This window comes from Typopeltis vanoorti, chromosome 3 (assembly GCF_054136105.1).
Source record: "Typopeltis vanoorti isolate ZY-2024b chromosome 3, IOZ_Tvanoo_1.0, whole genome shotgun sequence".
NCBI classification, from domain to species: Eukaryota; Metazoa; Arthropoda; class Arachnida; order Uropygi; family Thelyphonidae; genus Typopeltis; species Typopeltis vanoorti.
Genome location: NC_143551.1, coordinates 130,480,482 through 130,505,336, shown reverse-complemented (window position 1 = coordinate 130,505,336; position 24,855 = coordinate 130,480,482). Strand labels below are relative to the sequence as shown.

At 35.7% G+C, this 24,855-nt stretch overlaps 1 protein-coding gene across 9 annotated transcripts in view; it reads left to right on the top strand.

Annotated features, from left to right (window-relative positions):
• Window positions 1-24,855, top strand: part of LOC150108568 (peptidyl-glycine alpha-amidating monooxygenase B-like) — a 521,418-nt gene that overhangs the window by 37,020 nt on the left and 459,543 nt on the right. For 2 of the 9 annotated variants that reach the window (XM_090390856.1, XM_090390853.1), the window contains 2 exons: window positions 10,099-10,250; window positions 11,883-12,036. In XM_090390856.1, coding sequence (XP_090246982.1) covers window positions 11,893-12,036 — 144 coding nt within the window. In that variant the 5' untranslated portion in view covers window positions 10,099-10,250; window positions 11,883-11,892. Of the gene's footprint in view, window positions 1-10,084; window positions 10,255-11,882; window positions 12,037-24,855 lie in introns of all 9 variants that reach the window. The other 7 variants (XM_090390852.1, XM_090390851.1, XM_090390860.1 and 4 more) reach the window with 4 other exon arrangements.

Genomic DNA, 24,855 nt, shown 5'->3' with positions numbered 1-24,855 from the left:
ATTACAAGGCTGGTGATTATGACAAGCTGAGAAGTCAGCTTTCAAAAGTGCTATGGCATGAGAATTTAAAGGGGAGAGATGTTGATGGTGCATGGGAGATTATCAAGGAGTATTTAATGAAAGCTGTATCTGACTGTATTCCCAGAATCAGGAGTAGGAATCAGGTAGGAGTAAGATGAATGAATAATATTATTACGAGAGAGTTGCAGATAAAGAAAAAGTTGTGGTGGAAGTATAAAGAAAAAAGTGATGAGCATTCCCATGAACAGTACAGGCAAGAAGGGTAACCTGCATGGTAAGGAAGGCCAAAGCTAATTATGAGAGGAATCTAGCTGATAAGTCTAAAAAAAAATCCTAAGGAGTTCCTTTGCTATGTGGCAAGTAAAAGGAGGAATAACTTTAAAAAGTGTTGATGGTAAGGAAATTACAGAAGCTAATCAAATAGTTGAGTTGCTTAGTGATCATTTTTCAAAAGTTGACCATCTTGGTTGTGATATTACAGTGCTGAATGTGTCATTGACCGATGAGAGTCTAGTAATAGAAGAATTTGAGGTGCATAGTATATTACAGAACCTTAATGCTAATATTGCCATTGGGTTAGATGGCATTTCGGCCCATGTTCTCAGGAAATATGCAAGAGAATTGGCCACCTTCTGTAACTTGGCTATTTAATTGAATCCTCAGTTCTGGTAAAGTCCCAATTGAGTGGAAAGAGGGGAAAGTTATTCCACTGCATGAAGGGGCTCCAGGACTGACTGAGGCAGCAAATTATAATCTAGTCAGTATATCGGGAAAGGTGGTTAAGGTTTTAGAGAAATTGATAAAAATTAGAATTCATGACTGGGTGGACAGCAATATGATACTTTATAACAGGCAACATGGTTTTGTGAAGGATAGATCTTGCTTAAGTAATTTCACTTTCTATAATGAAGTAACAGTGGAGTTGGATAAAGTAAATTCTTATTCAGTGATCCTGCTGGACTGAATAAGGATTTCCTTTATCCAACTCCAATTGAAGAACACACTGACAAGCAGGGATAAGGAAGTGATTATCCCACTTTATAAGGCATTAATAAGACCTCATTTGGACTTTTGTGCACAGATCTGGGCACCTGAATTTCTTGGTGATGTGGAGAGGATTCAGAGGCTGGTTATGAAAATTGTTGCAGGCCTGTGGAATATTTCCTATGAGGATAGATTGAAGGTCTGTGGGCTTCAAAAACTAGTTGATAGATGTAGGAGAGGAGATATGATAGAGGCATATAAATTATTAAAAGGGTTTTATAGGATTGATACTGATAACTTTTTTAAGACCAGTGCAGGAAGGGAGAGAACGAGGGGCCATTCCTGGAGATTGTGTAAGAGTATGGTTAACAAGGGTGTTAGGACTAGATTTTTTGCTTGGAGGGTTGTAAATGGGTGGAATGCATTGCCAGAGGTGGTTTTGAATGCTTCATCTGTGAATGAGTTTAAGGGGAAGTATGACAGGTATTGTGTGAATAATGGTTAGTATGTCAATGCTGGGTCTCCCACGATGAGTCTTTTGACTCCATGGAGGCACCTTATAATAATAAATTCACATGGACAGAAGATGCAAGAAATAATAAACGTCTCTTTGAATATGTTGTTGTTTGATTGCAATGTTTTCTCACTATTTCAGGACACGAGTATACAGATAATTTGAAATTGGAAGTGATCAATATATACTTTTGAGGAGGATAAAATTGAATTTCATATTGAACTGAAAAGTATGTAAGAAAGTTTTAAAAAAAGTGAAAGTAGAACAGCTTTCAGAGGTGAACTGTAGACTCAAATTCACAAACATCATTCAAGAAAAAAATGAAAGAGTTTGAAAACAAAAATCAAACCCTGAAGAAAAATTGAATGATTCAACCAAGAAGCAAGTGGTGATATTGTCTGTAAGAATACAAGGGTGGTCTGAAAAGTTCTCGGCCTAACAATGAAAAATCCAATTTATAATTTCAAAATAATTTTTATTTTTCAACATAATCTCCCTTAAGACTAATACATTTATTCTATCGATGCTCCAGCACCATTATCCTACCCCTGTAGTGATTCTCAGTAAGATCTGCAAAATACTCCTCTACAGCTGCAATCAAGTCTTGATTCGAAGAAACACGCTGACTGGTGAAGAAGAGTTTTAGTTTTGGGAACAGATAGAAGTCAGAGGGAGCCAAATCCGGGGAATAGGGTGGATGTTCCAATAATTCATGGTGCAGATCCCTTACTTTTCCCATTGCCAAAATACTTTTTTGGGCAGGTGCATTGTCTTGATGAAAGATGATTTTTTGTTCTGCAAACCATGTCTTTTCTCATGAATTTTTTCATCTAGTCTAGTTAAAAGATCTGAATAATATTCCCCGGTTATTGTTTTATCCTTTTCAAGATAATTAATAAACAAAATTCCTTTAGCATCCCAAAGGCCATGACCTTTCCTGCTAATGGAACAGACTTTGTCTTCTTTGGCACTGAACAACTGGCCTCTGTCCACTGTTTGGATTGTGGTTTGCAATGGTGAATCCAAGTCTCATCCATAGTAATAAATTGATGCACAAAATATGTTTTATTCTTGTTAAAACACTCCAAGCACTGTTCACAGATTTTCATGCGAGTGCGTTTTTGATCTGCTGTGTTCGTGCATGGCACCCATCTTGTGCAAAGTTTTTTCATTTGCAATTCTTCATTGCAAAATATATCCTACATGTTCTTTTGAAATGCCTATAGTCTCAGCAATTTCTTGCACTTTGACTCGGCAGTCATCCAATACCATATTGTGCACTTGATCAATGATTTGTGGTGTTGTTACACATTTTGGATGTCCTTCACTTGGATCGTCTTCAAAGCTGGTATGGCCACGTTTAAACTTGGCAGCTCATTTCTTAATTACCAAAAACGAAGAAGAAGAGTGCCCATAAACTTGTATGAACTTCGAATGAATTTCTTTTGGCGTTAAACCTTCTTTTACAAAGAATTTTATAACCGCACGATACTCTAATTTTATTCATTTGAAGGGCAGACAACATTTTTGCTTCAGACAGCTGTATAAAACAAACTACTTGATAGAATGACTTGCAATTTCACATGGATGCTTATGACAGATGTACCAACTTAGAAAAAAAATCTTGCCGATAGTGTTGCCATCTATGATCGAGACCGAGAACTTTTCAGACCGCTCTTATAGAAAAATCAGAACGCCATGATGGACTCGGGAAGTTATAGGTAGTCAAGGAAGGGAAAAAAGCATATCGAAAGTTCCTGGCAATCACGTCGGCTTCTGATCTTAGAGAATACAGAGAAAAATGTAAGAAAAAAACATGACACTTTGCAAAATTAACTAAACAAAAAGTCATGGGAAGACTTACCAAAGAACATAGAAAATAAATATCAGGAAGGCAGTAAAATATTCTGGAGACTATTAAAAAAGCTTAGAAATGGAGGAAAGAGTACTGTAAAAGGAATGACAGATGATAAAGGTGACATGAAAACTGAAGATAAAGATATTCTAGATGTCCTGAGTAATTACTTTGAAAGATTATTAAATGAAACAAGCATTGTCAGTATGGTGGTAACCTACAAGGATGCAGTCAGAAATACATATCCGTACTTGAAGTAGAAAAAGCCACCAAAAACCTGAAATGTGAAAGACAGTAGATGAAATTTGATCAGAAATGCTCAAATATGGAGCTACAAAAGTTTTACAGTGGCTGCACTGCATAATTCAGAATGCCTGGTCAGAGGTTTGAATTCTTAATGATTGGAGTAGAGCTTTCATAGTACATGTATTAAAAAAAAAAAAAAGGAATAAAACTGAATGTGAAAATTACAGAAATATTTCCCTATTCAGTGTTTCTGGTAAGATTTATGTAAGTAAAGCTAAGAAAAATTGTGGAAGGGATATTTTGTGAAGAACAAGCTGGATTCAAGCCAAATAGAGGTTATCAGAAACAGATTTTCACTTAAGACAAATAGTTGAGAGAGATCTTGAAAATATAACAAGGATTTGTACTTAAGTTTCATAGACCTGAAAAAGACATATGACAAGGTGCCAAGAGGAAAGTTCTTCAAAACGTTAGTTATATGGTGTAAATGGGACATTATATCAAGCAATATGTAGTCTCTATTTTAGCTGTGAGTTGCAGTTAGAATTGAAGGAGGTACAGGAAGATGGTTTGATACTAAATCAGGTGTGTGACAATGGTGCACATCATCTCCACTGTTGTTCTTTATCTATATGGATCGCATTATGAAGGTAAGTGATATTAAATCTGATATCAAAGTTGACCATGTTAATTTTAGCACTTGACTTTATGCAGATGATGTTACTTCTGAATCTCAGTGAATATTTATTATAATAAATTTGATATGAAAATCAGCAATAAAATGACAAAGACAGTGAAAATAGGCAGAAAGATTGAAAAGATCAACTGTATCCTGAATGGGGAACCTATAGAACAACTAAAACATTTCAGCTATTTAGGCACAATTTTTAATGAGGATGGGAAATTAGATATTAAAATAGACAATAGAATTAGTAAAGCTGATATGGTAGGAATTCAGCTGAATCAATATATATAGAATAAGAAAGAAATTAGTGAAAACACTATTAGTTTTTCTTTTCTGAGTACTGGATTAGAAATAAAACACTTAATCGAGACTAGAAACACATGTATGAGAATTCTGAGAAAGATTAGTGGAGTGAATGGTAGTATCGTATTAAAAAGGAGGATATTAGGAAATAACTTGCCATTGTTAGCATTCAACAGAATGGAAGAGTTAAGATTAGAGAACGAGTGTTCTTTGCTAGGTTGTTTGCCAGGAAAAAGACCCCAAGGAAGACCAAGATGTAGATAAATTGATACAGTAAAAATGCCTTAGAAGACAAAAATGTAAGATCTGATAATATTGAAGTGTTGACAGATAACAGATTAATTTGCAGGAAAATTGTTGATTGGAAATTAATGATGATGTAACTTTTTCATGTAGTACTAATATCCTGTACACCCCCTGCAGGTACATATCAGGAATTTTATTATGCACGTTCTGTCTTCTGCAACTCTACTCCTTATAAGATCATCACTCAGAATCTGACTGATATCCAGATAAAGTTGAATGCTTTCTTAGATGCTGTTATGAGTTCATTTGAAGATACTGTTTAAAAGTTTAGAATATATGAGTAGAATACCTTGTTTCTGTGGCCCCAAATATCACAATGAAAGATAGCTTTTATAGGTATTCATGTACTCTATGAATTGCTCCTTTTTCTATATCTTAAGTACTCTTATTGATAGTAAAGCAATTTTCATAAAGGCCGTATCTCATTTTCTGACAGAAGTGAAAAACTTAACTCTCGTAATGATTGACATTACATCTTTTCTATGAACTTACTCTTGCCAGATTATATTGGATAGGGAATGTAATTACTTTCTTACATTCCAATACCGGATGTAGTAGAATTGTTTGATTTCATTATGCATTTTGGACACTTTAAATGGAAAAAATAAAAGGAAAATGAAGTGACAGCAGTTTTGACTCCCCCCCCCATTTGGCAAATTATTATCTGAAACATATATTTGCTCATCATTTTTTTTCTGTTGTTCCTAAATAATGGATGCCAAGCAGATGATTTGTAATTTTAATCCAGCTCTGAAGAACTAGAAGAGTTTCTTGAGAAGATAGGCTATCTCCATTCCTATATTGATCTCACTCTGGAAAAAAGAAAATGCTTGATCAGCCTTTTAATTAAGGACAGGAATAACTCCTTTTAATGGAATTACAACACCAAACAAAACTATAAAAGGATGTTTATTAACTGTGGACAACTCTTCACACTTATATTTTGCTGGATTTTAAACTAGTGTCTTCAGAGATAAACAACATGTTACGGTTTACACACAACATTGAGTAATTGAAACAATTCAAATTGCAACAGACAAAAGATCTAAAGTCTTAATTTGGCAAATTAAGTCTGAAGATTCATCGCAGGAAACCCAAACTATCCACACAATCAATCATACATCTTCTTGAACCCGTTTAAAAGACAAAACACTAACAACTGACTCTTGCAACCCATTCGACTCATTCAAAACTTTACAAGTAAAAAATCTAGTTTTCACATCCCTATTAACCACACCTTTATTCAACTTCCAGGGATGACCTCTTGTTCTGGCCTCTGTAGCCAAGTGCTGAAACATTTACCCTGCATCATCCTTAAGCATCACCCTTTAAGCAACTTAAATATTTCTATTATATATCCTCCTTTTTTTCCTATCAACCAACTTCTGCAATTCACACGCCCTCAATCTATCCTCATAGGGAACATTTCACAGACTACTCACCATCTTGGTTGTTTGCCTCCGAATCTTCTTCATTACTTCCTCATCCCTAAAAAAAAAAAAAAAAAAAAAAAAAAAAAAAAAAAAAAAAAAAAAAACCAGGAGACCAGACCTGAGCACAGTAATCCAGGTGTAGACATATCAAGGCCTTATAAAGTGGAATAACAATATCCTTATCACTACTTGTTAGTGGGTTCAATAGCCAAGTAATCTTATGAGCTTCTTTAGCAACCTTAGCAGTATGTCCTCTAAACCGTAAATCTCTGTCTTCCCCCTCCCCTAAATTTACTAGCTTCATCAGTTTCCTAGAGTACAATTTCATTAAGGTGGTACACAGCTTGTAATCTGTTTGTACCAAAATACATAACTGTACATTTCTTCACATTTAACTGATACCAATTATCTTTTGCCCATACTGACTGCTTATTTAAGTCTTCCTACAAGCTCTCCACAACACCTTGATTAATACTAAGAATAGTGATCCTAACTTTATCCACCTTTACTACGAGTTGCCCGGTATTGTACTACCCAGGTATTTGCTTATGCTTGGACTCACCGAATTTTTATAGCTTGCCATATTTGGCATGAAACTCTTTGATTTCTATCTTCTTAGAGTTTCTTATTCTGCATTGAAATAATGTGGGATTAAATATTCCCTTAATTTGAATAATTTTTACATCGCTGAAGTGAAGCCTTTTGGCTCTTTATTTCATTACTTTATTTGCACACCTCTTTTAACAACTTGTACCATAAAGTATTAAAGCTGTTATCATTATCACTACAATTTTGGTGTTTTTATTGGTCTACCTACTCACTGATGAGACCTCAATGAAGGTTGAAACCGGTCTGGGTAGTGACCTATCTCCCTTAATGTAAAACAACATACATCTCCTAGGGGATGAGTTTTACATTAGGGTTAATACTAAGAATAGTGATCCTAGCTTTATCCACCTTTACTACGAGTTGCCTGGTATTGTACTTCCCAGGTATTTGCTTATGCTTGGACTCGCCGAACTTTTATAGCTTGCTATATTCGGCATGAAACTCTTTGATTTCTATCTAGAGTTTCCTATTCGGCTTTGAAATAATGTGGGATTAAATATTCCCATAATTTGAATAAACTCTACCTAATTTTGCATCATGAGTAACAACTGAATATTTCCTTTCAGGTTATTTCCTATATCATTTATATACAAATTAAATATTAGTTGTCCCTGCACTAAACCTTGTGGCACATCACTAGTTACTTGTTTTCATCTTTATTCTGCCCCTCCATATATGACTTTTTGATATCTGTCCAGCAGCCACCCTCTTATTCACATAGCCATTGTCATATCCATCCCTATTTGCTCTAATTTGCATAACATAGTTCCATGTAGTATTCTACGAATGCCTTTGCAATATCCAACACAATCATCGCGTGGAGCCATTTCCTTTATCTGAGATGTAATTCTATTATAAAAAGTCAGTAAATTACTAAGGCATGACTGAGCCTTCTCAAAGTCACGTTGCCTATCATGGAATATAATATTTTTATCCACCCATTCCTAAATTCTTTTTTTGACCAACTTTTCCAGTACTTTTACCATCACTCCTCAGAATACTGATTTGTCTATAATTTGCTTCTGCAGTCTTAGAATCCTCCTTATGCAAGGGAATTATTTTGCCCTCTTTCCACACCTTGTAACTCTACCAAAATGGAGACTTAAATTACTAGTCAGAAGCATTGCCATTTCCCATGCATGTTCTCGCAAAATACGAGCTGATATATGATCTAATCCCACAACTGTATTTACATTGAGATCATGTAATATCTTAAGAATCTCCAATTCATCCCCTCTGTTCCCTCACAGCATTACTTTACTTGAATGATATACACTTTCAGAGTGGGCTCAATAACTATTTTATCTGCTTCTGCCATTCCTCCTCCAGCGCTGCACTCATTAAGGTTAATCTTTCATGGTCATTGCCACGTAATGAAAGAACTCTTTGGGATTTGGTTTAGCCTGTTTGGCTAGATTCTTCTTGTAATCTGATTTTGCCTTCTTTACCATGCTGGTCACCTTTCTCCTTATATACCCTCCACAGCATTTTCTTCTTGTGCAGCTCATTCTTAACCTAGGTATACAATTTGACATTGCTTCCTCTAGATGCCCCTTAACTATCTCCCATGCATTACTAACATCCTTCCTTTGCAGTGTTTTATGCCATGGCACAGATTTAAGCTTGTCATAATCACCTGCCTTATAATTCCACACATATACCCCTTCTTGACAGACTATTCCTTAGTCTCCCAAGACTGCATTATCCCTTTTGCCAATCAGAGGCAATGTGACCACCTTCGTTATGGATAGCTCCTCTCATCCTGTGACCAGGTAAATACTCTCACATCCCTAGTCTGCTCCATCACGTGTTGCCTCAGTTGAAGTCCCCATAATAATCACTTGACCTGCACTACTACTACTTCTGCAACTTATCCAACTTAAGTAGGGTTGTGTTTTTAACGAGTCTCCTCCAGATCCTCCTGTCTTGGGCTGTAACCACATCCAAGTTCTTCATCCTCAAGTCCTCCTCCACCAGCTCCCTTCATCTCTTCTTTGGCCATCTGCACTTCCTCCTCCCCCTGTGCATCCATATGCATGACCTTTCTTCCCACATACTTGTCCTCCTTATCACATGACTAAACCATCTCAACCTTGCCTCCTGTATCTTTGCTCCTAAGTTCATAACTTTCATGAGAGAGAAAATCTGTGCCATATATTGTCATTACATCTGAATGTTTTGTAAGGTCTTGAGGAAATTCCAGTTAACAACTACCTTTAAACCTGTTAATAATTATTTGGCCAACTTCTAGCATTTAAGTATAGGACTACTTGACTGCTAGAAAAATGATAGGCCACATCAGCATATTACATACACTCATGTAATATGCTCATGTGTTAATGCTATGAAATCTATAAGATATCCTTTGATATTTTACATTATATTTTTATTTAAAAAAAAATGTTTGTTGCAACCCGCTAAACTAATTTTACAGCATAGGTTGCGACCCGCAGTTTGAAAAATAATGCTGCAGAGAAATCTGTACATAGTATTTCTAATTAAGAAACATTATCAAGCAGGATATGGTGGTTTTGCTTGAAAAATATAACATTATTTTTATAGTAATGAAATAATGTTTTAAAATAGGTTTGTTATTTTTTGTTGTTTTGCAGAACTGGCAAGAACTTAAGTAAAAAAAAAAAAAAAACTGTTACGTTATCATTTACTATAAAAATTTTTGAAATGACTGTTAATTTCAAAACTGCTTGCTGTTTAATATATTAATTTTGTTTGGTTTTTCATTGGTTTTTGGCAAGCAAGAGAAAACCCTTCAAATGTGATGACAGTTGTTATGCCAAAACATAACCTCTTTATATAGCACCTTTGTTCAAAGTGATATATCATGTGTTTTTGTAATATTTTTTAAGCAATCAAACTGAACATGTAAATAAGAGTAAATTTATGAAGGAATTTTTTTTGTGTGTGTGCGTTTTTTGTTTTAGCATGTTTTACCATATTTTTATAATGTATATTTCTCTATATTTGATATCCAGTTTTTCTTATGTATCAGGAATAATGGCCTGTTAAGACAAAGTAACTTGTATTCTTATAAACTTCATTTAATAAAGTGGTTAATTCTATTTCTGTAATCTGCTATATGTTTCTCAATGCATATGTTCTCTGGATAGCTTCTCTTTTGTAGGAGAGAAAACCTGGAGTTTCCTGGAAGTAAAGCCCTGTCATCTCCATATGACACTGGTTAACTCACCTGCAGCTGAAAAGCCCTTGTAAATGTTCCTCATATCCTAAATATAATTTGAATTCAAATCTTTCCATCATTACTACTAATTTTTTGTAAGTTTATGCTAAGTTTTTCTTTCGTATATAAATATTTGTTTGTTAGTTCATGTTGTGATGAAATTTTCAAATTTTTAGAAAATAATCAGTGCTTATATTCAGGATTTTTTTTCATATATTTTCCTTGCCTTAATAATAATAATAATGTATCTTTATATGAAGGATTTGGTAGGGAAACCACTAATGGTATTGAAGGTTGCAACTGACAACCATATGTATGATATTTGGCAACATTTCTTAGTCACTTAAAATGATGTTAGTGTTAGCTTGATTCCATCATTTGATCTAAATGTAAGCATATCTTTTTTTCCTTCACATTATAAAATGAATATGCTAATTGTTATTATTAATGTTAAATCTGCTTAGAGTCGAAAGACTCATTGCAGGCTGGTCCCACTGCTTCACATACAGTTTATCATGCTGCGCCTTAAATATGTTCACTGTCTCCATACTCACCACATCGAGTGTGGTGAGTATGGAGACAGTGAACATCTAGCTTCCATTTCTAAATGTTCTAACCTATCAATACACTTTTCACACATGTGAATGCTTTTCTCTTTTCATTCGCTCTGACAGTCCACAAATCTTTCACATGCATACATAATGTATACATGAAGCAATTTTCATAATGCATCCACTGGGAAAAATCCAGGGCAGAACTCAGTCTTCATGCAGAAACTTTCATGCCACCAATGTGTGCTTCTTTATTATTATTATTATTGATGCCTCCAAGGACTAGGAGGAGGGCACTCTACTTTGCTACATACAACCTATTACTAAATTTTCCAACAGTACACAATGACACCATCAATGGTATCTACTGCCCACCACCACCAACAGTATTTTTTGTCTGTAAATTGCATGTGTTATCATGGCCAATTTACCTGTATACAGGATGAAAAACTCAAGTTTCCTGGAGAGAAAATTCTGCTTCCCCCATATGAGATTGGATTACTCACCTTCAATTGAAAAATCCCATATAAAATTTCCTCTTGTTACGATGCTGGATGTCATTTTCAGAAAGCAGAAGCACTAAGAACAAACAAGTTTCAAAAACATAAAAAAAAATTCCAACAGCAAACACTGCCAAAGGACACTTGTATCCAAAATGAAAAAAAATGAAGCACAATTTATGATAAAAAAGCCACACTATGCACTATTTAAAACACTTTCCTTAGCAGCTCAAACATACCGTTATTTTCTCTTGCAACACTAGCGACATCGAAAGGACTTTATTTTGAAATTTGGATAAATGGTAGATTTCTAAAAGTACTAAAGAGTACTTACTTTCTGAAAGGTAGAAAAAATATTTTAAATTTGCATTTCAAAATTTGAGAGGCAAAGTGAAGGGGGGAAAAAAGAAGTAATTCTTCATCTTACATAGTACAAATGTACTATAGGTTTACAAAAAGTTTTCATTGGTAGTAGCCACAAAAAAAAAAAAAAAAAAACTGCATGCTTGAAAACAGTATTAAAAATAACCAAAACAGCTGGAAGTGGTTTTACTTGTCATTAATAAAATTTTAATAGCATAAGGAGAATAACTTAAGGATGGAAAATTTTAAGTTTTAATTACTGTAATGTTGTTAAATAATTTCATAATGCTTTTCTGCTATTCTCTTTTTGCAGTAGAATCAAAATGCAACCAGTTTGGCTACATCTGTACTGTGTTCTACCTCTGAGCTATTTATCTGCCATATCTTCATTGGAGAATCGACATGTGGAACCACTTACAAGCAATTATGTTTTGAATATAAGCATGCCTAAAGTGAAACCTCATGAAGTAAGTTAAGTACAATATCCAATACGTGTGATGTTGGCGTAATTTTTTGTTTCCTTCTGTATATTGTAAAAATGGTAATGAACTTGAAAGATGTACATGCACTTAAATATAAAATATGATTTTATTTTTTTAATTTTTATTTTTTCCTGGTTTTTGTAATGTGTTGAATCTAATAAGTTATTGTGATAGCACCTGTCTTACTATTAGTAATAGGATATTTATTGAGTTTACATCATTACTTTTTAAAAAGGAATTATTACTCTCAGTTGAAGCTGATTTCATGGTAGGGTTTTCCTTACTGGAAACTCGTATATATTCATTTCATTCCACAGAATAGGCAAGTCATCACCAAGGAGTGCAATTAAGAGAAATAATATACTTGCCACATAGGTTTATTTGCTATAGCTATAATTTAATATAACCTTTAGCTTATTGATCACGTTCAAAATAGTCTATAGCATTCATCAAATATTTTAGCTGATATGATGTTTAATGAATCACATAAATTTATAATGAATGAAATGCTATATTGGATGGAATAATGAATATTTATTCTATATTACATATGCTGCTTGGAAAGAAGTCAACAAACCCCCATGAGCAAGGTGCATCATGCCATGTAATGAGTCATGTGTTTGTAGTTAGTATAAATCGGAGGAATATAATGCTCTCAAGTCAGTGCAACTGTTTCTGGGTAAAATGGCTGTGAGAAGTGAACTATGATTCTCCGCACTTACCGAACATGACTGTAGGGTGCCACAAAGAATAATATGTAAAAACTGCCATTGGCAACTCATTGAATGCAGAGTTTCAGGCATCGACTGCAACATGAATCTGCACAAAAACATTCAGAGCTAAGGCTCACAATATGGGTTTCAATGGTAGGACTGCAATATGCAAGTCCCACATTACCTGAACCAACATGCAGTGGCATCTTCAGAGGTGCAAACAGCATGTATAGTGGGACATGGCTTGGAAAGCTGTGTTATGGAGTGATGAATCAGGCTACATCCTCAGTCACCTTAGGAAATTGACTTATAGTTAACTGAATTTACTAGCAAATGACATCATAATCCACACTTTATAGTTGTTTATTGAGGAAAATGTATTTATTTTTAACTTCATCTAAACAGCACAACAGTCATCGTGTCATTTTCCTTTCTTTTAGTGTTACACAGTGATCAGCATTCATTTTTGAAATTATGGATTCTACAATCATGTTAAAATAACTCTTTTTATTATCCCGCCGTTTCGATCTTCATATCAAGATCATCATCTGGAGCATACATAAATATACAAGACAAGCTGTGTTACATTTCAAACCATAAGCTAGAGAAACAATGATTTGATCACATGCTACTCACTGGCATGACCTCTAGTGAAAATAAAAATAAAAAAATTACATCAAGCTAATTTAATTTTTGATTACGTGAATAAGCATTCTTGCTTACAGATGGTTTTCCTTCCAGTAACAGTGATGTCCTATTTCTATTATTACAATTGTTATTTTTGATTTAAAAAAAAAAAAAAATTATAAATTACAACACGAATGAACTTTCTTATAGATTTTTTTCCTTAACAGTGATGTCCTATTTTTCAGTATTAAAGTTGTTATTTTAGATTTAAGATCCTGGATTTTCTAGAGTCCTGTTTATAGTTGTTCTTAGAGAGGAAGGATTCATGGGACAAATATATGCCTTCTATATGTATGGGATTTTTAAACCATCATTATTGTTTAGATTGGGGGTTGTTGATAATGATCTCATAAGCTTCCTTAAATTTGCGTTCATACCATGTTTTGGTGTGCTGTAGACAACCAGTGCTTTTCCAGTCAATTCTGTGTAAGGTGTTCAGAGCATGATCAGAAAGGCCAGCTTCACCATAATTATTATATTTGATGTGTCATTTATGTTCTTTTTGTCAGATCGGAATTGTGCGTCCAGAGCTGTGTTGCTGAGGACAGATGTGAAAAGAGGACACCACATCTCTGGGAGGAACTAGTAATATAAGTGTTCAAGCTTGTAAAACTTTTTACTATTAATAAAAATTTAGCTACAGTTTCAAAGAAAAAAAAATTTAAGGGTAATCTAAAGATTTTTGAAGAGAACGTACTAACATTTTAGCACTGGAAACAAGTTGACATGCTATGGTGATGGCTATCGATAATGTGCTAACTCGTTTTTGAGTATTTAAAAGAGAAATTAATCGCACAATATTTGCTTAACAAGTTATTTCTTTTCTTTTTTTTTATCCAACTGCACTGCACACAGAAATGGTTTCACTCCTGATCAAGGCTATATAAGCAGGCAAGTCACCATAACTGTTTGTCACCTGTTCAAGAAAAAACAGGTCTGTTCTAGTTTCTTTATTTTCCACGTGCTCTCCTCACCACTTGTCTAAAGTTTGAGAAAAGTGCTGATAATTTGTAAACAATCTTTCAAAGTATTTCCTTGAAATTTACTATTCTGCTTATTTGTTAGTTCCTTTCAGCAAGAATTACAGCTGTGCATGTGAGCAAGTTTTTTTTTACATGAATTACACCCATGAAGGGTTCCAGACCTATAATATGTTAGCACCATTGGTAGACTTACATTATCCATAGATAAATCCCTAAGTAACTTTTCGAGACTTCAGTAAGCAGGGTAGTGACCTCGCACTGAACAATGAACTTCATCTTTCACCTAAAGAATTACCAACATTTGGTTCTGAAGACTTATACTTGTTGTGGAGTATATCATTTGCATAAACAAGCCAAAAGCCAAACACTTTTATATTTCTGATTCTGATATCAGGTTTAATGCCACTTTCTTTGAGATAGTGTGCACACTTGTCATACATTTGATTTGCATCAAACTATCTTCTTGTATTACCTTCAGTTCTAACTGTTGAGTTACAACACAAATATAGACTATATATTGCTCTGTATAATGTTGCATTTATCTCATATAATTGTAGCATTTTGTAAAGCTTTTTCTGGACACCTTGTCTCTCTTTTCCTGATTTACAAAACTTAAGTACAGATTCTTTGTATATTCCCATACTGTCATAAAGTGAAAATCTCATCTTGACAATCTCTGTTGCCTGAACCCTACTGCTTCTTCCTCATGTTTCTCTTCCACAATTTTACTTAGCTTCTTCTCAAGTTTCATAGCATAAATCTTACCAGGAACACTTAGTTGAGAAATTCTTTGTAATTCTCACAATGTTTTATTCCATTTTTATATAGATGCAAACTATGAGAGCTCTACTCATATCATCTTGAATTTGATCTTCTGTCCAGGTCTTCTGAATTATGCAGTTTAGCCACTGCCAAACTTTTATACCATACTGGCCAAATACATCTACTTCAGCTGGCTTTCCACATTTCAAATGTTGTTTTTTTCCCCTCAAGTATTGATATATGCTCCTGTTTGCATTCTTCTTGAAGATTGTCTACTGCTATTATGTCACTGCTTGTTTTGTTTAACAATCTTTCAAATCACATATCTTCAGTTTTCATATCACCTTTATAATTTTTGATTCCTTTTACAGTACTCTTTCCCCTATTTCTAAGCTTTTCCAATAGCCTCCAGAGCATTTTGCCACATTATCTTAATAATTACATCCTACATCCTTTGAAGCTGAGAATGAAGGCCACCAAGAAGGGTGTGATTGCTAGATTTTTCTCTCAGAGGGTGGTGCATTGATTTTAATGGATTGCCATTGGATGTTGTGAGTGCAAGTAGTGTGAATGAATTCAAGAATAAGTATGATAGATGGTGTGTGTGTGTGGCCTCCCTCAATGAGTCTCTGACTCCCTGGAGTCAATATAATAATATTGACTCATGGGAGTCAGAATAATAATAATACTTAATAATAATATTCTTACCAAAGTCTTCATATGACTTTTATTTAGCTACTTTTACAGATAGCTTAGCTTTCTTATGTTTTTCTCTGTATTCTTCTTCTAGAGTATCTGCAGACTTATTTGCTAGGATCTTTCAGTTTGCTTTCTTCTTTACCAGGACTGTTTAAATTTTTATGTCAACCATGGTGCTCTTAACTTTCTCTCCTTGGAGACAACTTCATCACATGGTTCCCTAGCTGAATTAATGTTTTCTTCAGAGTTTGATATTGAGACTCCAATATTTGGTTCTTGTTTTCTTTCTTCTTTCTTGAATAATATTTGTATAGTTGAGTCTACAGTGAAGGTTTCTTACATATTATTCTTTTCAATGTGAATATTTCTATCCTATCATCACTTAGTTTTAGGTAGTATAAAAATGAATATCACACTGAAGAGAATAGTATGTATATAACATAACAATTACATACTCAAAATGAGGCTTTTTCTTATTTCTTTCTTGCATCTTCTCTCCACATGAATTTGTGCACATAATTTATGTTGGAACATGGTGTTAGTAATGACTAGTGCATATCCTGAGCAGAAATCCAGCAGGTACTTACCATTATTATTAGCTTTGCTCTTTTCTTCAAATTTTCCATAAAACTTTTCTATATGCTTGGTGAGATTTTTTCTTACTGTTCTGTTTAGATCTCCAACAAGATCTAAACATCTTTTTCATTTTCTTTGTCGGCTGCCTGCTCTGATGACTTGAAAAATTCTTCCACTTCTTTTTAACAGAACCGTCTATATGATTATAGAAGGTTCTGTTAAATCACTATATGATTAGGATTGGTGTCGAGGTTAGCTGGTGAACGGACGTGCTATCGGAGAGCTCCTGAGAGATTTGTGTTTTTTGTTGATTTATTGGTGTTTTGGATTCAATTTAATGGACTTAAGTGTTTAATTTTGGTATATTATTGGAGCTTTATTAGCGTGGTTAGTGTACTAAAGTGTTTTATAACATAATCTATGTCGGGAAGTCGCCGCTAGATGAATTCGTAATGTGTAGTGTTCGTGCAAGCTCCAGATAAGATAAGTATCATTTTCAGTTATCGATACAAATTACTTATTTTTGTGTAGTTTTGTTTTGTTTGCCTTGCGTATTTTAGTGCATCTATTTTTGGTGTGTTATAACGTATAATTTGACAAAACACATTACAGATAAGTATGGCACCTGTGCGAAGGAAAATGGCGGCCAGTAATGAAGGTTCGCCATCGTTATCAAAGAACGGTAGCATAAAAGAAATGAGTCAGTGTACTAGCTGTGAAATGTACGCTTTGCGGAGTGCGGTCGGAGTGTGGTTAGATGATAATAAAGGATTGAATGTGTGTAGAAAATGTAGGGAGAATGCGGAATTGAAGTGTATTTCGGATCGTGAGTGTGATATTTTTGTCAACCTTCAGAATGAAGGAAATAGGGATATGACAAGAAACGGCAAGGTTGTACATGAAAATTGTGAGAGTGTGAATGTAGAAAGTGTGAATGATAGTATAAATGGTTTCTCAGAGAACAAAAAAGATGAGATAGATGCATTGAGTGAGATCGCGTTGTTGAATAGTGCGATAGAAAGAGCAAAACAGCAGCTAGAGTGCATGAACAAAAGTAGACTGAATGAACCAACCAATAATAAAAGGTATGACAGGAAAAATAGACGTATGAATGTGAACATGAACAAAATGAAGGATAGAGTGCTGTATGGAGACTCGTTAGTACGAGGTGTGTTAGTAGAGGATTTGACAAAATCGTACCAACCTGGTGCGACCATAAAGGACGTAACTGCGTCTATTAGAGAGCAAAAGGAAAGGGTGAAAGAAATGATTGTTGTGGCAGGTACGAATGATTTGAAAGGAGATAAAATGGAAATGATAGAAGACCTGAATGAATTGTTTGAGGTAGCAAAAGAAAAGAGTGAGAGAGAGTTAGAATGATTAGTCTTTTGCCACGGTATGACAGTGAAATGTTTAAAAGGAGGGCTATAATTGCAAATGACTTTATGCGTGGGTTATGTATGACGAGTGGTGTGGAATTTGTGGATGTGTAGAGTGAGTTTGATGGGCGAAAGGATCTATATAAGATGGATGGCTTGCATTTGAATGGTTACGGTGTAAGAAGACTTGAGAAAGTGTTGCTGAATGTAGTGGATGTGCAAATTCAGGGAAACTAGATTTGTTAGAGGGGGGGGGGAGTAGAGATACAGTCCTTATGGAGGAAGTTGAATGTAAGAATGAATATAATATGCCAGAGCAAATAAGGACAACAAATCTGAGTGGGATAGTTAATATAAGGCATCAAGGTAGGGTTGGGGCTAATGGGTGTCTTAAATTCATGTACACTAATACTAGGAGTATTAGGAACAAGAAGGAAGAGTTTTTGGCCATGGTTGGCACTTCCAGACCACAGGTTATAGGTATTAGTGAAACATGGCTGACTGTAGATGATATAACTAGTGGGATTGAATGTGATGGGTATAGTGTGTTCAGGAATGACAGAGAGAATAAAATGGGGGGATGAGTATTGTTGATGATAGCTGATGAACTCCAGCCAAGGAGAATAGAAGTTGAATTGCAGGATAGAGAAAAGAGCACATTTGAGGCCATTTGGTGTGAGATTGTGGCTAGCAGAACTAAATATACAATTGGGTGCTGCTATAGACCAGGTGATGGAAAAGATGGTGGTGACAGTCTGCACAAGCAAATAGAAGAAATGGGTGGAAGGAGGGTGATTATTATGGGAGATTTCAACTATGGTTGCATTGATTGGAGTGAGGAGAGGACACACAGGAGGAAGGAACTGGATTTTATGCGGTTATTAAGGGATAACTATCTGCGACAGCATGTAATGGAAAATACTAGGGGTCAGAGAGTGCTTGACCTAGTAATTACATCTGAGGATTTGGCTGTAACAAATATGACCACATTGCCACCAATCGGTGAGAGTGATCATAGGGTCTTAACTTGGGAGGTGGCTAAAGGTGTAGAATTTTCAATTAAGACAGGGTACATGTGGAATTATCGGGCTGGAAAGTATGACAAGCTTAGGAGTTTGATTGGTTCAGTGCCATGGCATGTACAACTGCAAGGACTAGAAGTTGATAGTGCATGGGAGGTAGTTAAGAAGTGCTTGCATGAAGCAATGGCTGACTGTATACCTAGAGTCCGAATAATAAATCAAGTAGGGGTTAAATGGATGAATAACACCATTAAGCTTGAGTTGCAAAAAAAGAAACAACTATGGAGGGAATTTAAGGAGAAGGGTGACTGGCAAGCACATGAACAGTATAAAGCGCAGGCCAGAAGGGTGACGAGTGTGGTAAGAAAAGCAAAAAAGGATTACGAAAGAACATTGGCCATGCAGGCTAAACAGAATCCTAAACAGTTTTTTAGATATGTAGCAAGTAAAAGGAAAAATGTACATGGCAGATTGATTTTAAAGAATGCCGATGGTAGGGAGGTAACTGAATCAGTTGAAATAGTTGAGTTACTGAGTGAGCACTTTGCAAAAGTATATCATCCAGGTGGTGACATTGCAGAAACGAATAAACCAGCAGATTATACGGGAATTGTGGTTAATGAAGTGGAGGTGAGTAGTCTATTGCATAACCTCAATGTCAATACATCTGTGGGATTGGATGGTATACCAGCTCGTGTTGTACGAGAAGCAGCTAAAGAATTGTCAGTACCCTTGACCATTTTGTTTAATTTGAGTCTCGGGTCTGGGTTAGTCCCGAGCGGGTGGAAAGAGGAGAAAATAGTTCCACTGCATAAAGGTGGTTCCAGGACTGCTGTTGTGAATTACCGACCGATTAGCATATCAGGAATAATTGTCAAGGTCTTAGAGAAAATAGTCAAGAGGAAAATACAAGATTGGATGGAAGAAAATCGGATACTGTATCGGGGACAGCATGGTTTTGTGAAGGGTAGGTCATGCCTCAGTAACTTGCTCACGTATTATAACACAGTGACGGCTGAACTGGATAAGGGTAATGGATTTACGGTGATTCTACTGGACCTTGCCAAGGCCTTTGACAGGATTCCACATGGAATTCTAATCAGTAAATTGCAGCATATGGGAATGGACATAGGGTTGGTGAGATGGATAGGAGGGTGGTTGACGGAGAGATATCAGAGAGTGGTTTACTCAGGAGTAGAGTTCACAAGACGGCCTGTGACTAGTGGTGTGCCACAAGGATCTGTTCTTGGACCACTGCTGTTTAATTTGTTCATAAATGATATAGGAAATGATCTGAGAGGAACAGTTCATTTGTTTGCGGATGATGCGAAGTTGGGTAGGGCAATAGTGAATGCAGATGACGTCAAAATTTTGCAGGATGATTTGGATAGATTGGAGGTCTGGGCTAAGGAGAATGGATGTCAGTTTAATGTGGCAAAATGTAAGGTTATGCATTTTGGGGTGAAAAGATTGGCGGCAGTTTACTGCATTGGTGGAACCGTGCTCCAGGAAATTGATGATGCACGAGATTTAGGAGTGTTGGTAGATAAGGAATTGAAATTTAGGGGACACATTGCAAAAGTGACCAAAACAGCTCATCAAATCACTTGGTTGCTGAAGAATACGTTGACAAGCAGAGACAAGCAGTTTATTGTTCCTCTGTATCGAGCCTTGATAAGACCCCATCTAGACTACTGTGCTCAGATTTGGTCACCTAGGTTTCTTCTTGATGGGGAGGAGGTGGAGAGGATCCAGAGGCAAGTGACCAAGATGATAGCAGGTCTGTGGAATGAACCGTATGAGAACAGGTTGAGGATTTGTGGGTTGCAAAAATTGGTTGATAGGCGGAGGAGGGGAGATATGATTGAGACATTCAAATTACTGAAGGGTTTCTATAAAATTAATTCAGAAGATATTTTTGAGAACAGGGCTGGTTGTGGGAGGACTAGGGGACATCCATGGAAACTGGGCAAAAGTGTGGTTAGTAAAGGTGTTAGAGCTGGGTTCTTTACTTTTAGAGTAGTGAATGAGTGGAATGCACTCCCTGAGTCTGTGGTGGATGCTGTGACAGTGAACGAGTTTAAGGCGAGGTATGATAGATACTGTATGAATGTCAAATAGTTGTGATGAATATGATTTGGGGCCTCCCTCGATGAGTCTAATGACTCCCTGGAGTTGCCCGTAGTAATAATAATTATAGGCACAAATAACTTTCATTGTCTATTTCCCCATTTTAAAACTTGCCTGCATAACTCCACCTGAAATAACTATCCAATCAAGAAGTTTATCGTCATGTTTGGTATTGAATGCTATTGCTACTCTTCCTTTCCATAATTGTTATTGCCCAAACATCATATCCTATAATTACTATTTAGTAGGATCTTGCCTCTTTTAGTCTTCTTTGTCTCAGTAATGCCAGTTATGTCCAAGTGGTTCATTTCCAGTTCTTCTGCAAGTTCACTTTTCTTTCCATTGGTAATCCTTATGTTGATGATTTCTATCCCACTTCTGCATTGGATTGTTGCTGTTCTTCTAGATGTTGAGTTGGAATGTGTTCCAGTAGTTGGCTGCTCACTGTTTGTCCTGGTTCCCTGACAAACAATAGCAAGTGTTCATGTTTATTTCTCATTAAAGCCAATAGCAAGTGCAGTTTGGTAAGTCCCATGGATGAGGATTTGGGTATTAGGTGAACAGTGCCATTTGGCTCTTTGCATTCCTTAAGGGTGATGTAAAATTCTCCTCTTCCTCCTGGTTATCTGACTTTGACCATAAGCCAACCCCATTTATACTTTAGTGTAGTTAGCAGTGGGAATTTATGGATGGATAGCAAGATGGTTAGGTGTTGTCATCTATATAGATTACATTGTTAAGGAAAGTGATATTAATTTAAACATAGCAGTAGTGAATTACTCTGTTTTTCACTTTCAGATGATGATATCCTTATAAATAAATTTGTTATAATTCTTGAGGTAAAAACTTCTTTTTAACCAAAAATTAAATGATTGCTATGGGAAATTACATAACAATATAAAAGTCAGCATTAAAGAGATTTAAAACTGAAAATAGGCAAGAACATAAAAAACCTGAACTGCATTCTCAGTGGAACACCTGTATAACAACAGTATCACTTACAGTTGTGAAACCATTTTTATTACAATGGAAGATTTCATATTGAAATAAATGTGGTAGGATACTAGTCAAATAAAATCATATGAACAGTAAAGAAACGAGCGACATTACCAACTTGCAGTATGCAAGATATGGCAGAATTAAGTTTAAGGCATGTGAATAATATTTGCTAGTGACAAATATATAAATAATTTCAAAAGTTCTGTATACTGTATTCCTACTGCAAAATCAAGCATTAATTTAACAAAAAAGAAAAAAAAATTACAGATAATCAGTATCCATTCTGTCTGTCACTGCTGTCCACATTTTGGTAAATTATACTTGGCAAAAAAATTATATTGTTTTAATCCTGTACCTGAGCATGAGTAGATGAGTTTGCACATGAAGTATCTTCCCAACTAAACTAACTTGTAAAAAGAGGCTATTGACCTCACATCATATTGCCTCAGTATCCAGTGCACAACACTGGTTCTGACCTCTGTTAATAGCAGTCTCATCATTGGAGCCAGACCTATTGAGATATGAATCAATGCAGAAGTCATATTTTCCATATACAAGTAACAATATTGCATATCACTGTATTATTAAAATATTTGAATGAGAGATGGCTGTAGCAAGTCTTTTTCACTGGTGAGAAAGTAAATTATATACTTAAAAATTTATATTCTTGTTTTAATCATTTCACCCAAGTGTGAGAAAAACAAACATTTGCTTGTGAACTGTCATCATGACTAGCCACTTATATATAGAGGCTGTTGATTTCATATCAGAGCAGATAAGCGACTGACAATCAGTTATTTGCTCTGAGTTTCTCTGTTTCTGTGAAGTCTAAGATGTTCCTTTTGTCAATACCTTCAGTCAGTATCTTGTTGTCTTGTGTCTAATGAGCATCTTCACATTTAAGATCAACACAAGTATTTTTGAAGATTTTGTCTTAGATAATCGTTTTTTTATTCTGTGCACTGAGTCTGAAGAATGCAGCAGATTTCCCTTCACTGTCTGCTGCTTAAATCACTCTCCCAACTCTTGCTATCTCAGGTGATGGTTGAACTGGTATGAGAAGACTGGTTTCTTGATTTCATGTAGAAAGGTTAGGTCTACTTTGCCATGGTGATCTAGTCCATATTGGGTTGTGGATGAATGGACTGCACTTTGTTGGGTTCCTACACTTTGACTAGTTGTACTAGATGTCTCTACAAGGTGATTTATCTCCCACAGTTATCTTTTTGGATCATCAGGAAAACTGCCTCATCCAGATCCATGAAGAAATGTGATGGTATAGTCATTTAAATAGCTTTTCAGCTGAAAGACTAGCAAAAGAATGAAGTAACTATGGCAGATTAAAGGCTCAGTGGAAATCGAATATCTAGACATACATTAACTAATTAAAAATATCTAGCCATGCCTTCGCAGTAGCAGATATGGCTGTGACATCACAATCTTGGCTCATACAGCTATAGAAAAAAAGCACAGTCTTGCAGTTTTAATAGAAAAAATTAATAGTAAAATGGGCTGTATTGAAGAACTCAATGACTTTCGATGTGGCACTGTTGTATGATGCAATGGCTCAGTTCAGAAAATTTCTGCCTTACTGCAGCTCTTTCCCCCCCCCCCCCATCAACTATAAGTGATACTGTTGTGAAGTGGAGATGCCTAGGAGCAACAACAATACAATCACAACTTTGTTATTCTACATAAAATCACGGAACAAGCCTAACGACTGCTGAAGCATATGGCAGAAAAAAAAAAACCCTATCCTTGGTCAAAACACATGCTACTGAGTTTCAAAATGCCTCTACAAGCAATGCCAGCACCACAACTATTTGGGAGCTGAAGAATACATGTTTCCATGGCCACATAATCAAACACAAGCTTAACATCAGCAAGGGCAGTGCCAAATATTGGGTGGAGATGTGTATCTGCCATTGGACTCTGGAGTTAGCGAGTCATGTTTAACATCTAGTAGTCTGACAAATAAGTCTAGGAAAATGCTGCCTGCCTGAGTGTGTTGTGCCAGCTGTGAAGTTTGGTGTTGGGGCGTCATGGTGTGGGGCTGGGTCTCCTACTTCCAATGACAGGGAATCTTAATGCTGTGGCCTCTAATTGCATTCTAGATAATTCTGCACTTCCAACTTTATGACAGTACTTCAGCGAAAGCCTTTTCCTGTATCAACATGACAGTGCCCCTCTCGACAAAGCAAGGTCTGGGCAGGAATGATTTGATAAGGTGGCTGTTGAACTTGAGTTGAACCTGTACAGAGCCCTGATTTCATTCCCTTTGAAATATCAAATTGAAATATAAGATGTCAAATATCAATTCATCCTATATGGGATAAATTCATATTTGACATCTTGAATTGAATCACTTGACATCAGTGATCGATCTCACTAATACTCTTCTGGAAAAAATTCTGGAAAAATTCCATTTTCCATTAAAATTTAGATAGTGTCAGTGGTTGTTTTGGGTGGAGTGCAAAATGAAGGACCCTAATTACTATTTCTCTAATTGATGGGCCTCCATGGTAGTGAAGATAGCTGTTGAAGACTTGATTATTTTGATAGCTGGCTTTTATATCCTTTTTGGTACTGTTTATATTATAGGCTTGTTTCCATGTGTCAGTGCAAATTGCGAACATGCTTGTGGTGAGTGACCTTAATAAGATGCTATTAAGGATCATCCTGATATCTCTTTTGAAAGATATTAGGAGTTATGCAGTAGTGGGTTGTTTATATGAGGGTTGCAAGAAAAGACTGATGATAGCTAGTGGTGTTACAATGCTACCATCTGGATGAGAGGTAATGTAGAAGGCAGAAGTTGGTGAGGAACCAAAGGCTTGACTCACACTGAAATAGA